General features: G+C 31.6%; 1 protein-coding gene across 14 annotated transcripts in view; it reads right to left on the bottom strand.

Moving 5' to 3' along the window:
* Positions 1-17829, bottom strand: part of LOC130897076 (neurobeachin) — a 735983-nt gene that overhangs the window by 18006 nt on the left and 700148 nt on the right. For all 14 annotated transcript variants that reach the window (XM_057805651.1, XM_057805655.1, XM_057805652.1 and 11 more), the window contains 2 exons: positions 12060-12177; positions 11496-11714 (listed from right to left, as the gene is read on the bottom strand). In XM_057805651.1, the coding sequence (XP_057661634.1) occupies positions 11496-11714; positions 12060-12177 (337 nt within the window). The remainder of the gene's footprint in view (positions 1-11495; positions 11715-12059; positions 12178-17829) is intronic.

Genomic DNA, 17829 nt, shown 5'->3' with positions numbered 1-17829 from the left:
AGTGTACGTGAAATATAAACTAGTTTATCGGCCTGCCAGGATAAATAAGTTAATAGTAAATAAAATATATTTAACCATCATTATGATGTTAATTCCAGTGAATAATGTAATTCGGTGACGCTACTGATTAACATATATATCAGACGAACACGTGATATATACGTTTTTAATTTAGAGCCAGCCTTTCTTGACAACTGCAAATTTTGCGTGCGACGTTACTAGGAAAAAAATTACCGGTCGTTATTTACGCATCGTCAACAGACGAAATTATTTCCTCGTTACCGAGAAATGGAAAATTTTTCCTTCTTTCTTTTTAATGTTAATTCTCATACAGATTTCACTTAATTAGTTAAGACATGTATATTTTCGGCTGTCTTTTAATGTCGCGGCATTAACCGGTTATTAATACAAATGTGAATAGAAGTACATTGAAGTTTGATTTGTGATTTATTCGATGTCGTAAGTATCAAAAAAGGAATAAACAAAACCCCAAAAGGTATCTTTAGCTTTTTTTACTGGCGATGTTTGAATAAAAATATCTCTTATAAAAATAATACTTTATACAGATGGTGTCCAAAAACTTAATATTGAAATTTGAAAAACGAGTAGGTGGCAAATTAATGACTTCGAGTAAGTAAATTCGATGATTTATTTTATTAAAAATAAATTCAAATGGCCTATTTGAACGAACATTTTTGCCACTTTTTGCACATGTTCATCTGATTATGAGGTCGCAGGAATTGCCGATCGTTCCTCATCCTTAATAGACCTATTTTCATTTTAAATCGATCACTGGTATACTACATCATCTCCACAGAGAGAGTCAAAAATTAATAGTTTGCTAAAATGTTGATTACTGATAGTACAAAAACTTGTATTTTCAATATCACAGCATTTTTTTCCTGACCGGAACGTCTTCCTACCCCATATCTTATTTCGGAAGTTTGTGTTGCAATATCATGAATTTTAAGATAAAAAGGATTTTAAATTTGTCTATTTAAATTCGTTTTTGCATTTTTGAATTCTGGTATTCATTGAGATTCCATCATAAATAATTTATGTTTATTCACTTTCATATGTGATTTGCTCTGATTGGGAGTTTGAAAATGAGTTATTTGATACATTTTTAATATTTTCATTCCTATCGAGGAAGAATGGTATAACATAAAGAAGAGTTTGCAAACTGCAGCGAACAATCATTTGGGTAGAACAAAGACTTACAAGAAAAAATGGTTCAATGAAAGCTGTATAAGTGTAGTAGAAATCAAAGTCAGATCTAGTCTAAGATGGATGAAAACGAACAGAAATGAAAACAGAAAGCGATAAGAAATTATTAGAAAGGAAAAGTGAACGTGAGTGGATGGATAATAGTGTTAGAGAAATAGAAAAGAAATACTGAATAAATAGCAAATAGCACGGAAAAGGGCGATTAAACGAAGGAGAATGATCAAGGAACATTGTCAGAAAAAATAACAATATAAGAAGAAGTTAGGGAGATAATAAATAAAATGAGAAATGGAAAAGCACTTGGTAAAGATGAATGCTTTTGTTCGTGGTTTCATACACGAGCATTAACCCGGTGGCGATTTTACTAAATATACTTAACGCTAGCACAAACTACGCCTACCACACATCCGCACTAAATATACTGTATCGACATTAAAATCAAAATGGTCAATCGATTCACCATACGGAATGACCGTTATCTGAAAGATGGATTGTGTGCTATAATTACGGTAGGTTATTATTTACTATATTTATTAATTTATTTGTTTATTGTGGTTCTACTAAACATTTTGCAGGGTTAGCAACATGCATTTAAGTTTATCTCATTAACCAGATCTTTTTTAAATAAAAAACATGTAAATGTAATTTCAGATTAAGTTCCAACATAGTCATCGTATTAAATGTGCAGAAGCGTTCAGCTACTTAAATATGTCAGATTTCTTTTCTATAATTACTTTGATGATGGATTGACACCATGTGCGGCAAAAAATTTGCGCGAAATGAAACTTTTGAGTGCAAACGCAAAGCAAGACATAGCTTATCAACTGGCCGATTCGCAGATTAATCCAAGAGATCGTGAAATAACACATCTCTTTGATAATTGGAGGTATTTTGGAAATTAATTTATAACAGTAATAGAAATATTAAAACCTTATTTTTAGGACGCATGTACGCACATACGTAGATTTCTAGGAATTAGGCGGCCATAAGTCGAAATTCCAATAATCGACTAATGACAAACAATTTTAGTAAACTACCTGACGAACAATAGCCAACCCCACCCACATCTCTAGAATGCGCGAGCGCGCTGCATTACTAGTCGAAAATTGATTGTCGCACTTACTGCACTTGAAAGTTCTTGACGCCGTTTTCGTATATCATTTTCTTCGGTGAAAATTTTATGTGTCGTGTCATATTTGCTTGTTTAAGTGATGGATACCAGGTAAGCCTTTATTAAATTAATATGAAATTGTATTAAATATATTATCAATAAATGATTTAATGAGCCGTCAATAATATCCTTTTTTAGAAATGTTTTTTCTTTATTTTTCTATTTCAATCGAAAAAAAAACTTCCGCACCTTTCCGAGCTACATTTTTGATTTCATAAAAAGTAAAAAGTCTTATGAAGTTAACTGCTTAAAATCAGCCCCTAGTTTTAAAAATAAACGAGTTTGAAATTTTTTTGACAAAAATAGGAAAAAATCGGATTTTATGTTTTTGTGTTAATATTATTTTTTTATTTTTATAGGTACACCTGGTTGCTCGGGGATGAAAATGTTGACTCGTAAATACCTCTTCGATAAAATGAACGAGCAACATTCATAATCGATAAATGAAAAAATTAAATATTTGGAAAATTATTTACTCATGTGTTACGGGGACACAGAAGAACATAAAAATGTGATAAAAAAGAAGTTTTCGTATTTTAAATGTGATTTGATAAAGAGGTGGTCTCGGGCGCATAGAATACTTGAAAACTTTTTGGCGGTCAATAATTCTTGGTTGGAAGGAACATTTGAGATCCCCGTAGACACGCATCAAAGGCCAGGACGACCTACCAAATCTTTTACCGAATCTAGCGAAAGAACAAAGAGAAGAAAAACTGAAGGAGTCCGCGCGTCTTACGACGAAGAAGTAATTGTTCACGCGGCACAAGTAATTTTACAAACAGAAGGAAAAAGAAACGCGTCTACTGTTTTAAAAGACATTACAAATTCTTCTGCGTCTGCTAGTGATTGTGCGGCGAAAGAACTGTCGAGAGTGTTCTGAAACTAGTGGAGGAAAAGAAAAGGGCCTATGCTGAAGATAGGATCGACATTCTTGTAGAAAGATATCCGTTTGTTATCATCATTTTGACACCCATAATGAAGCGGTCTCATGAACAAAATTGGTCATCCGAAGTTTGTTTTGTTGATACAACTGGATCTTGCGATCAAACTGCAACTTGTGTTACATTTATTTTGGGCGCCCACAAAATTGAAGGTATACCTTTAGCTTACTTGTTACATTCTGGTCATCTTTACGAAAAAAAAAAATGGGTTTGGAGAAAATGGTTTTCCAGCGGTTTTTATGACGGATGATTCCCAGACTGAAAGAAAAGCTTTGTCGACTATGTTTCCAGAATCTGATTTGCTTTGCTCGTTTCATGTTTGACAAGCGTTTTGGAGGTGGCTGTGTGAAGTCAAAAATTGCATTGAAAAGAGTCATCGCCAGTCATTTATGATGGCATTTTGGACGAAATTGATGTCGAATTATTATACACACTTTTCGATGATTGCAAAAAGTACAGCTTGTTGAATACCTTAAAGCATACTGGGTGAGACGCACAGAATGGTGTCATTTCATCAGAAACATCTCCTTACTAGAGGCCACAATACCAATAATTATGTCGAAGCGTCAATAAGAGTTTTTAAGGATGTAATTTTACAAAGGTGTAAAGCATTCAACAGTATTGCGTTGCTCGAATTTGTTGTTAAAATATTAGAATCGTACCATACAAGAAAAATGTTGAATTACGCAAACAACAGAGCAACTCGGCACGATATTTTGACAAATTTAAAGGTGCCGCAAGTAAGCTGCTAGTGCAAAGCATAGATAACGAGACATATAATGTAACCTCATCAACTGATTCGCAGGTACTTTACACGGTTAGCTTTAAAGATGGTTTTACATGTTGAGATTGCTTACACATATGTGCCGTAGAACAAAACGCTGGAGTACTAACAGAATTAGCTCCAGTATTAACATCTGATGACAAATTTACTTTGGCTTACAGTGCTCTTGGTACAAATACACCAAAAATAGATTTCTTTAAATGCATGCGACAGAACAGTCAAAAGTTGAGAACGTTGCGGGTCCTGCAGTCGATACTCGTAGTGTCAACATGCATATGGGTGTAAATAAACCGTGTGTTTCACGCCTATAATAAACTCCTTAAAATCGCAGTTTGATCGAATACTAGGCCTAACAGAGAAAAACAGTTACAACCAAAACATTGTGGTTAAATTTGTAAAATCTTTAGAATGTATTACGACTGTATCTTAATTAACAAATTTTTACGCTATAAAAACGAAGACAACACGACGTAGAAATACAGCCTACATTTATCAGTCATCGAAAAATACTGAGCGCTGGTAAAAGAAGAATACCTACAGTAATGGCCGACCGTCCAGCAAAGAATAAGTCAAAAAAAGAAACGTACCAGTGTTAAGCGGAAACATGATCTAATTAGAAATATTGAAAAAATGTGCCAAACGATAAAATACATTGATTAATACTGGACCGCAGTATATTTAACGCGGATGTGCTGAGACCGAGTATATCATAGATGACGTATTGCGGTAGGCGTGGCTTGTGCTAGCGTTAAGTATATTTAGTAAAATCGCCACCGGGTTAATGCTCGTCTAAGGGAAACCAGAGACATCTTCTCTGAATCCACTTAGGCAATTCTCAGCAGGCGCGTCCACATCGCAGAGGTGAGCTCGACTTTATTAGTCGATGGCTGAGTTCTCTTGGGAACCTAGTATTGCGGGGTATAACGCTTTACCCGTGTCCAGGGTTACGGGCGAAGACCATAACGGCGAAGGTGGAAGAAAATTGTTTTGTACAGCGGATTCGGTGGAAGCTGGTCTTTAGTATATGGTGACGAGCGAGGTCCAAGGAGGACTGATACGGTCGTTAACCCGAGTACGGGCGCTCCTTAAATGGAGCAGGGGTGCGAAGAATCTACCGGACAGGCACTATGAATTTTGGAAAGGATTCGTTCCAAAATGTAGCTACGTGGAACGTTAGAAGCATGTTTATAGCTGGTAAGATAAACAATACAGTCGCAAAAATTAAAAGACTTAATATATCCATTTTTGGAATAAGTGAAATGCGTTGGCCACCATCAGGACACTGCATTGTCGACGACCATATTGTATACTATACGGAGGATGATGGCCAACACCATCGTAATGGTGTAGCATTCATAGTTACCAGAGAAATTCGACAATATGCTCTGAATCATCTGGCAGTATAGAATGCGTTATGACGACGTTATGGTGGAAATGAGAAAAAAGAGAGAGATCATAAGATATGTTAAGACCAGAAAATTATCTTACATCGCACATGTAATACGCAATCCTGAAACGTATGGTATATTGCATCTTATCATCCAGGGAAATATAGAGGGAAAACGGTGTCCTGGAAGAAAAAGAACATCATGGATGAAAAAGTTACGTCAGTGGGTCGGTCAGACAACTAGTTTACTCTTTGGAGCTGCAGTGAACAATCACAGCCAACATGATCGCCAACGTCCGATAACGGATTCGGCACTATAAGAATAAGAATAAAGTATGGAGAAACCAAACTTCAAGAATGAATATACCAACTAATTAGGAAAATATAGTTTGCATCTGATATTCTATTAACAGTAATAAAAACGACTAGCTACTAGCACTAATGAAATAGTGGGAGAATATCAAAGCAGCTTCACACGGGGTAGGTCAACAACAGACGCAATACGTACAATAAAACAAATAATGGAAATAACACATGAGCATCAAATAGACATAGAGATGCTCTTAATAGATTTTCAACAGGCCTTTTATTAAATAAAAAGAAACAATTTATTGACAGCACTAAAAGAACAAGGTCTAGATGCAAAAATGAGAATATTAATCAAGATTACTGTGTCGAAACAAAGGTCAGCATAGTAACCAGGAGAATTTGATAGTTGGTGATTAATAAAGGAGTAAGACAAGGAGACTTGCTATTGGTAACACTATCCAACTTAACGTTAGAAAACATAATAAAGAGAATTCATAAAGGGAATTTAAGGACAAGTGGTAGACAAATAATCACTCACGCTGATTATAAAGTACTTGTAACCAAAAGAAGAACTTTAATTGAGACAATGTTGAACAAGATAGTTACAGAGGGAAAACGGATGGGTTCAAAAATCAATGAAAACAAAACAAAAATGATGAGATTTTGAAAGCAATGTCAAGGAGGAAAGATGAAAGTTGGCGATAATGAATTTCTGAAAGTAGAAAAGTTTACTGAAATTGAATAAAAAATAATCAATACAAATAGAGCCTTCCATCCTAATAAGAAATTCTTGAAAAGTACACTAATCACAAAACGGACGAAGCGTTTTCTTATTGGGAACGTGGCAATGAAACACACAATGAAGATTATCAGAATAATAATAGGACCAGTAGAAGTTAGTTAAGGGGAATAACAATAAGAACGAACCGAAAAATAACTGATGAACTTGGCGGAAAAAGTACTGTAAAAAAATCAAAGCTCGGCGAGTTAAGTGATTGCGTCAGGTATGGGGAGGAGGAACAGAATCTGTAGCATTCAATATGATGCAATGGGACCTCGGTGGTAGAATGGTTAAAAGAGGTAGAAGATGATCTAAGAACAATAGGAGTTATAACCTGAGTAAATTCAGGAAATAGGAAGTTGAGTGGGAAATAAGTGACAAAGTGTGTTCTGTGTGTGTTCTGACTATTTAAAATATCGACATCACTTTTCAGTCAGATGTTAAGAAGGAAGTATTATTCAAAATACTAATCCTAAAACATTTTTTGTTGCTGTTATCGCTTGGTTGAGACTATCACAACTAATGAAAAATGGTAAAAAAAATACCAACTATATTTGATTTATAATTATGTTACTATGTTGCACTAGATATAGGATTTATTTAGTCGGTAACAATAATTTAATTTAAATAATGATAAATATAATGGTCCTAGCCGAAAGTAAAGAGATGATGTTCGAAATTGTACGCGCTTATAAGTAATGGAGTTGATAACATTCTGCAAGCTGCAAAGGAGATAAAAAACTCCTATCATTGCTGCGAGTATCTATGTACTATTGAACAAGTCCCATCTGCCGAATAGAGGGCACCACAAAGAACATTTTTATACTTTTCTTATCTTTTAGAAGACACCTTTTGAATTTTGAGCCCATTCACTCTGAAAGTATGTTAGAATTGAGAACAACCTCTCCGAAACAGTGAAACAAAAAAGTGCGTTGTTTGAGCATTGTCTTCTAACTAGAAAAATTTGTTTACGCTATTCTATTTTTCAACATGGAATAGACTCTTCGCAAATAAATGAGCTGCATATCCTCCTTTCCCAATGAAAAAAACACAACGAATTAATTATTTTTTGAATCAATATATTACCGGGAGCAAACCTAGAGATGCCACTCTTCATCTGAATCAAAACGGTAGTCATATCATATAAGTTTCGCAAAAATGCAATAACCGAATATATTGGGATACACTCGTCTAGTGTTTACGGTACCATATGCCCTGAATACCATTAGACATGAATAAATGCTATAAGAAAGAAAAAATATGCTTTTGATGAGAAATTTATTCTAAAAGTCTAAAAAAAATGTTTGTTTAAAATGTGAAAATGATTGGATAAGCATTGGACTGGCTGTATCACAATCGAAGGAAACTATTTGAGCAAATGAAACAAAATTTGGCTAATTAATTTGTTTTTTCATGGTTCAGATACTTGTTATTCAGGTACCCTTAAAGCCTGTCACTTTTTATAGCTTTCTATGATTTTTTTTTTCAAATGTTCCTTTGTCGTATTCATTGATGATCTAAGTTGATTTGTTTGACTGAAATAATGTGCTTTCCATTAATTCATCTTTCAAATATATCAACCATATTTTTTTGACATTAAGAATAAAATATCACAACTGTATTGAAAAGATTTACCGATTTGAGGTTAATTTATAAAAGAAATTCATTCATACTACATATTTAAGCGCTTTGAAAACTCATTCTAAAATAGAATAACAAAAGGATAAGTTATGCCCACAATTATTTTTTGGATGCACGTGAACCCCCGAGTTTTTAAGTACAATACGTCGCGACGCAAAATGAAAAGCGGAGGAAATACGTCGTTGTGAATTAGACATCACCTCAGTCAAGTTAATCCACAACAGACAGCGGATTACTTTCTCCCCTTTTCAGTTCTTTCGATTTATTCTTCAATGATGCCATAAATATACATAGAAACTTACGTAGTTACCACACTATAATAAATATCAATTAGAATTAGATTCATCGTAATAGGTATGTTTGTAGATAAAACTGCTAGATTTTAGGTAATATTCTTAAATTTTGAATAAAAATTATTAAAAAATTCCCTCATTCATGAAACTTTGTTACCTTACAGATTTACCTGGTATTTACTGATTTTATATATAAGATTTCTGAAATTGATAGGTATGCAATTAAGTGGATTTCTGCAGAGGATTATATACCATGTTCTTCATTATAGAAACAACTGGAAACTATTTCTGCTAGTTTTGATATCTACAGCTAGAGGAAGTAATTCAATATAACAAATGAAAATACCAAATTTTACAAAATTATACTAAGCATAATAAAACATAATAAAAACAACAATCGAACTCTGCATAGCGATGTTGGAGAGCATTGTTATGAACAAATATCTGTAACTAACAATTTTTAGCTTTAATAAATGTAATCATTTCGATATGAATTAATGAGTAATATGCACGCAATTTAATTTTTTTAAATCAAGATATGTAAGAGTTTTAATGATTAATTATAAAAATAGACCTGATTGGCAACAGATTAGCGGAACCGTACACCAATATACAGGGTGTTCCAAAATTATCTTTACAACTTCAAAAATTCATAAAACATAAAATCTACCTCCACATAAATTAATTAGAAGGTTTATAGTTTACTTCCCATTAATAATTAACTGTGGGTTCTTTCCGGTTTACGAGACAATTTTTTTTTTAAATTTCATTTCATTTCAGCTCTTGCTTCTTTTCAAATGTTGCCCCTATAAATACCAATTTTTCTTTTTAATTTTTGTTTGTATGTACTCTATTAACGTATTATTGTTTTTAATACGAAACAAAATTCAGTTTCGAGATAGCCTTAATAACAATATGAATAAAAATCGCGACGTTTTCCATTTTTTCAGAACAAACCAAATAAGTTTTGTGTGCGCGAAAAATTAATTGTGAATTGTACCTACTCTTTTTCTAATAAAAAAAGTCGAAAAATCCAGTAACTCTTATATACGGTTGCGCCTATCAATAAAAGTGAAAGTAAAAGTTGATGCAAATAGGGCGTGGATGTGGAATCAATTTACGACGTCAAATCATAGAGTTCCGATTAAAAAAAGAAGTGTCTTCTGAACATCAAAATTAAAATTTGAACACAGAAATCGATTCTTCGTTAAAAATAATGAGGGTTCACGTTTTACTTTTTTTGTACGGCCAACAGTCTGGCCATAAAACTACAATGTCCAATAATTTGATGTTTAGTCGAAATTATCGAAATTATATAGTGTTACTTCGCCTGCACGATATTCTCTAATATTGATGGAAAAGAACCGTCTGTGAAAATTGGTTAAGTAGATCCAGAAAAAATTTGAACACTTATAGTTCCCAAGCACTTCTTATTCGTTCACTTCTTGGATTACTAACTAATGTTATATGATTATCTTAAATATCCTTATCCATTTCCAAGTTAATTGTGGAGCTACTGTTTTGGATGTCGAGCGTTCTAGCTTAACTTTCTAATGAAATATCAATTCTTTGGAATCTATCATAATTATCATACATTTAAACTAATTATTATAACGTGAAACACATGAAATTATTCAAACACACTGAATGTTTAGTCACTGTTAAAAGCTAGAACAAACAGAGCCAGGATATTAACCAAAATAAAAATGTTAGCACACATTGAGTATGGAAAAGGTTATCGCGGACTTCGTGATTATTTATTAAGATAGAAAATATATCTAATAGTGTTGTAGATTTTACTCTCCCTAATAATCTTCTATTCCTAGAACATTTATAGTCAAACAAATTTTCTACACCATAAGTTTATCTGTTCCTTGGAACTTACTAAAAAAAATACTGTTGATTACATAAGTTTTATGCATCCCAAAAATTGTTGACATTAGCATAATCTATTTTTGGTCAATTTTATGTAAATGAGCTACATGATTGACACAAAAATAAGTGTATACTCCCATTTTTGAATTATTTCAGTGTTTCAATTTCAGTTTTCTGGAGATTGGAAATAGATATTTTAGATGTATTTACTTGTTTTTGTGCGAAAGACTATATTATGAGAAAACGTAATTTCTTAACAAATTTAAGTATTGAGAGTTTGAAACCAGAAATGTGTGTATGAGTGTGAAGAAAGTTTAATGAACCAGTATAAAGTGCTATTTCAACGTTTTTTTCGTATCTTTCGAATTATAATATAAAAGCTAGAGAAATTTAGAATTTGAATATTGGTGTATTTGAGTATTGGTTTGTAAACTTGTTCTACATCGTTAACACATAACGTTATGGTCTTCTTCCAAGGACCTCGTAGTCAAAAGATTGCCTAAAATGCTGGAATAGCTGGGTCACCTAACCTTATAATATGTCATTTTCATCTATAAGGTATATACTACTGACAATTTTGATATTTTAAGACAATGTCCTGTTATATAATGAGTGATATGTGAAGTTTCTTAATAAGAAAACCCACTATCGAAAGTATTTGCTTCAAGTAGGTATTATCCTTGAGATTGAGTTTTTTCATTATATCTATGACTTTCAGTTATTTATCAACGCTTGTGAGCCAATTAACGATGGGAAACGTTTATTCTCTAAATTTGATTACTTTGCGAAAGAAATCTTAGATATAGAACTGGCTAATGGTTACCTGTATTTTGAAGTGCCTTTTTCATTATTTTTTTTAATAATAAAATTCAGAATACATTTTTTATTTTGAATTTGTTACATTTCATTTTCAGTGCGTGGAAGAGCTTCATCCTTTTCATTTTGAGAGTATTACTTATTTTTTATCGATACTCTTCATGTGGAAAATAACATGACATTTAATATTTATATTACTATGAACTAATATAAATATAATTAATTTGGATACAACCAGTATGCTGTGTAAAATTTGAGTTATTTACTTACCAGCTATAGTATTTAGGAACATTAAATATTCAAAATTTGATATTTCTCTTCTCTGCCACTTTTGAGTCATATTTGAATTTCTCATTAGCTGTCTAGCAGACATCATACTGGCTCTTCTGGTTTGTTGAATTCCATATTTAATGCCTACACCCATTCTAGGAAGAGCTTTAATAATTTTCTTTACAGTAGCCTGGTCAGGGAAAGCGAACATTATCGAAGCTGTGGAAAATAAAAACAATAATTTGATTATATCTTGCATAAAAGATGAATGAATGACAAAAAAGATTTTGTAGAATAGAGTGGAATAAATAAATTTATTGTTACATATAAATATTCATCGGATGTTTTGAAACTCTCACTAAATAAAATAGAATTTGAATGAAATTATTTATCACAAAATACGTGAAATTATAAAGTTTTGGCATTTAGTTACTTGGACAACTGAAAAACTACCAATTTCAAAAGAAGTTATCGAGGGGTGGGCATGAAGATAAGTTACCATCAAACATTTCAATATTATATCAATTCAGAATAGTGAATCACTTCATCCATATCTATACTCACTTCTACTTGCCAAAAATATCTCGATTGCATTATTCTGTAGTAAATATCTTCGGGAGAATATAGCTCTTACTTCTGAAAAATACCATTTTCCATGAAGATGGTCGCAATATTTCAATACCTGAAACAAAATTTGCGAGATTAGTAAAATTATTTCTCATGAATTGTTCGAAAAGACATTTCTTTGTGAAATTCTTGAAACAAAACTCTAAAAAATAATAAAATATATATATATATATATATATATATATATATATATATATATATATATCAACTAAGTTTATGAGAACTTCAGAAAATCAAGCAAAAGTAAACCTTCAATGCTTGTATTCAGAGAAATTCAAAAGGCCAGTGAAAACATACTCGTAAGTAGATAATACAAAATTTCAAAGAAAATCACGCGAAATTAAAACAACATGGAAACATAAATTCAACAAACATGATTGTAGTTTCCAAAACTATTTAAACAAGTTTAAGCAGAAAAAGTTTTGTAGAATATACCTCAAGTGATGCCTTTAAGACATTTTGGAGAATCCATATTTGTTGTTCATTAGATGTTGTTGAATATAAAACTCCAAAACTCAACGAAATGCGCAGTTTCTAACATTATGTATGATTTTTTATAAGCATAATCTAATTTTTTATTTTCTTTCAAAGTAAATAGAGTTAAAATTACTATAATCGTGATGGACATGAAAAATTTTCTCGATGTATTAGTTCATATATCATTAGTTACTGTTAGATATTCTAATACCTAGTGTTACTCTGCTCAAAAAATTACATTAGGTTTGGGTATTATAAATGAAGGATTAGGATAATCTTACTACCTATACTTTAAATATTTGGTGTGAATAATTGAGACATATAACTGCATACGTCTAACGCAAGCTGTGGTTTGTCTACAAGTTGTCAAGGAGTCGATCAGTCATAAAAATTTTTTTTAGTCAACAAAAATGCCTACCAGTGAACTAGAAGGCATAGACACAAGTTTGTTTAAAGAAATTCGGATGTTTCAGAACATTTATTGATGATGTATGTATGGTGCACCCTTATTCGGAAATTAATAAACATTCATAGATTTTTTAAATAGTACATAATATATATTTTCGGTTTTTTATGATCTATCTCAAATTTAAAATTCAACTGTTAAAAGCGCACAATTCGATCTTCCATTTTAAAGCTATTGAAAAATGATAGTCGAGGAAACGTTAATCTTACAAACATAATTAACAGGAACAAATAACTTCATTTATTTACATGTTCACAATATCTTCTATTTGAGAGTTTCTAAGTCTATTATTAAAAGCTGATATGAATTCATGCACTCGCTGAATAGTTATCTGATGAGCTGTTATGATTATTGTATTTCTCAGTTCCTCACATATTTTGTTTTGTAATTTTTTTTGTCATATCCTCAGGAAAATAGTATTAGGTGATAAATTGGGGAACATGGTTATCCACAACTTTTTCAATCAATCTGTCTTGGAAAACTTCATTTAAGTAATTTCAAACAGCAACACTAAAGTGTAGTAATGCACCAGCCAAATCTGATTGTAATTGTTATCAATAGATATTGCAGTAACTATTTGATTTCTTAAGAAATCTAGATACTTCGGTACGTTGAAATTGTCTTTTCCAAAGAATGGTCCAGTAAAAGAGAAAATACCAGCCCAAACATTAACTTTCAAAGATTCTATATTCCATCTGGGAAGTATCACTGGAAAATTCCATTAGACACTAACATTAGCATAATAAGTTAATAAAGTTTTTCGAAAGGATGTTTTGTGAAAAATTTTCCTAGTTTGAGTGCGATTTTTAGTTTCATTTATTCCTTTCAATAATTTCACAAGTTTTGTTTATTTACTTATTATTTGAATACGTAAAAAATCAGTTAACTCATCTTTTGTGATCACCGTTACCTATAATCATAAAAATCCCTATTCTTCCCTGTTCAGTAAACCTATGAAATATTAAAAGTATTTCATTACAGTGAATACCCTAATAAATACTTTCCACTAAGGACAATAAAAAAATAAACCATGAGACTTAAATACAATTATTATCAGATGAACCTAGTACTTCTTGACATAAATATATTAATATATTAATTTCAGTTATAATTAACTGAGACGTTGGAATTATTAATTGAATGTAGAATTACGCACTCTTAACTGTTGTATCTGTAATAAAATGCATTGTGAAAAACTGTTAATAAGTAATTGTGGAGAAACAGTCACGCTGTACTTCTGATTGACTTATTTTTTTATTCATCATTTTTTGGAAGCCTAACAGAAATCTAAATATTAGCAAGGTTTGTTTCTTTATGAACACCCTATGTATTTGGTGAACAAAATCAAAAGGGTTTAGCATGATGGATGTATCCTAAGATTTCCTCAGTCCACCTTCTACAGATATCTCTGAGAGGTGGTGAGTAAAATCATGTGTTATTTTTTTTTATTTTCACTAGGAGCAGTTATCTCCAAAATTTACAATGAATAGTTTCTTGTATTCTTCATAGTAGAAGAAAATTGAAAATGTTTTTATCTTAATGTTGAGAAACACAATTCTACTCATTCACTTTATGTGAGTGATATCTTGGAAAGGAATTTTGTTACAGAAAAGATCGATTATAATTTTATTCGGGAAACTACTTTCTCTCATCTCAATCTAGAAATACCCTGTATATAAGAAATATATACCCACATATCACTAATTGAACTACTTTTGTCCTTTATTTGTCTTAATTATCAGTAGCTGGTTTTAGTAATACCCACGATTGTATGCAGCTAAAATTATTACACTCAATGTACAAAAGAATTATTAGAAAATGGCCGCTCCTTTATGGGAGGAGTTGCATTGCTGCTTGATTACAATTTTTATCGATCTGTTTACCAGAACGAATCAACTGTTGTTTTTCGGGACATGCGCCTTATTTGATAGAAGCTGTGAATTGTGAAAACGTTACAATTTACAGGTAAGGGTGAACATATACATTCATATTCGAAGATATTCAAATCACAATAGTGTTTTGTTTCCAACCAATAAATAGTGATTATGTTTCCCGGAAAAATAAATTGAAAAAAATAATAACTCCAGGTTAAAACGAAATCGTGAACGTTCTGAGTTTTTGATAGAATTTTACAAATAAATCAACAGTTTTCTATATCTAGTACCGATTTTCAATTTTGCATTTATTTTAGTTTTTTACACAGATTCCACTATGTAATCTAATATTTTTTAATGAAAACAAATATGGCACATGGCGTATTCAACAATTGAATTTAGAAAAAAAACAACCAAAACTGTGTCGCCTTCATTTTTCTAGATAAAATTCTAATGTAACATTAAAACCCAAAAATCCCGATCTGCTGCCTATCTTAAGTTATCAACATTAAAAAACTAAATAAACAATACTGGACATCTTTTAAAATACTAAACTAAGATATCAATATTTTTTCTACGACTAAAATCATTACTTTGATTCAACTATTGGACATTTATTATATATTATTTCATACTACACAGGTTGCTAAGCAAACCGAAATGAATAGTAAATATGTTACGGCTAATATGCAAACTTGGATAGTTTGTAAACTAGCTTTATAGTTTAAAAAGTAACCAACTCATTGGCTATTTTGATAGAAAACGCAAGTTCCACTAAAATAGCAGCTACTTTGTAAACTAACCAAAAGTTTTGGCTAATTTACTGGAAATTAAGAAGGATTAAAATAGCTAGTTAGTTTGTAAAATATCCAATGCAGCCTAGCTAAAATGGAAAACATAATTTCTAGTAACACAAAATAGCCAAACCTTTAGCTAGTTTATAAACTAACTAGGCCTAATGTAATTTGGTCAAGTGATCTTGATATACAAAAATGAATTTGTAATCTTCATCAGGTCTTGTTTGGAGATCAATTAAATCCACCTGGCAACGCGAATTTAGATTGTTTGAACAAATCGGTTTTACCACAATTCCTTTCCTTGTTTTGTTCTTTTTTAACTGGCAATTCTCACATCCATCAAGAAACAAAGTTACAATTTCTTGGGTAATATTTGAATATTTTTGATTTATCAGCTTTGTTGTTACTTGTCTTCCGCCGTGCCCAGTTGACTGATGAGATTCTTTAAAATGATATCAAAGAAATCGTTCATGAAAGCCAATATTTTGCCAGATTTTTTACTTAGAAGAATATATTCTGCACCCACTCGTTGTAAATCGTAATGCTTAATGAAATAATAATCAGATTTTTGTGCACTTGATGGTCCATCGGCATGTAAGGTTATTAACCTATCCACAACATTTTTATAGCTACTTTCACTGTAAAGTTGGGAATTATTGGCTTTTCTATTATAAAGGTCTGATAAAGAGGAGTTAATTTTTTTTATGATTCATTTTATATGACTCTTGTTGTTCGTGGGGAATATTAAATCAAACCTGGCCAAGACTGCAAGCAAGAAATAAAACAATATTTTCATATTCATAACCCAACTTTATTTGTAAATTAGCCAGAAAATTAGTTAGTTTATAAACTAGCCAGGTTTGGCTATTTTGTGTAAATTATGTATTCCATTTTAGCTAGGCTGCATTGGATAGTTTACAAACTGACTAGCTATTTTAGTTTCCTTCATAATTTCCAGTAAATTAGCCAAGGCTCTTGGTTAGTTTACAAAGTAGCTGCTATTTTAGTGGAACTTGCGTTTTCTATCAAAATAGCCAATGAGTTGGTTCGTTTTAAACTATCCAGCTAGTTTACAAACTATCCAAGTTTGCATATTAGCAGTAATATATATACCATAACGAGACAAGAAGGTTAAAAATTTCAACGAATGTGAGAAATTTACATATTTTTGTAGATATTTCCTTGGAATATTACACAAAATAATTTGAACCTACTTTTCTCCACAAATATGAGAAAGTACTTTGTAACACTATAAAGTATGGAGACAGTTAACATTATCTCCACATACAAAAATATGGTCAAATTAAGCATAAGATGGTGAATTACATTTAGTTCGCCACAACACTTATTTATTCAGTTATTCATTTTCGGCACATTTTTCACAAAAAAAGTGCTATTACTAGCGTTTTGTCCGTACCTACATCCGTCTGTCCGTCCATTTGTCTGTAGCAGCGATATCTCCTCACAGGAAGCATGTAGTGAGCTCTATTGCTCTATTGCATATAATTCTTTTATAGCTGTAGATGAGCCGAAGGGAAAGAAATTTTGAGCATTCTTAGAAAAAAATTAAACATGTAAAAATTGGACGTTTTGACCTATTACGGTTTTTATCAAAATATTATTTGACATTTTTGTCAATGTTAAGTAATATTTTGATAAAGGAGGAGAAAAAGTCTAAGAAAAAAGAAATTAAAGAAATTTACATATACATCTACATGTAAGGTAAGGTTGGGCATTTTTTGTTTAAGTTGGAAGTTGATTGAATTGTAATGACATTTGTTTATTCAAAAACTTAGTCTAACGGTAAAAAATGCGCTATAGTGTCTCGCGCGAGAGTGCGACGAATTTTTCACTTTTATGTTCTTCACTTTTTTATTTTTTAAAATTTTTGAGCAGATATAGGTACATAAATATTTCCATCTTTATTCTTCTGAGAAATTATTATGGCTTATAGGCTACTGTTATTTTAGTTGGGCTGGGTATGGGTATTGGTATGAACAGCGCGAAACTCAGTTTGAGACATTTTTCAAAACAACTTGACTGAGTGGTCGTTCTAGCTCTACTATAATAAAATGGATCGAAGCATTAAGTTG

Source organism: Diorhabda carinulata, chromosome 8 (assembly GCF_026250575.1).
Source record: "Diorhabda carinulata isolate Delta chromosome 8, icDioCari1.1, whole genome shotgun sequence".
In the NCBI taxonomy this organism is placed as follows: Eukaryota; Metazoa; Arthropoda; class Insecta; order Coleoptera; family Chrysomelidae; genus Diorhabda; species Diorhabda carinulata.
This window is presented reverse-complemented; position numbering and strand designations above follow the sequence as displayed.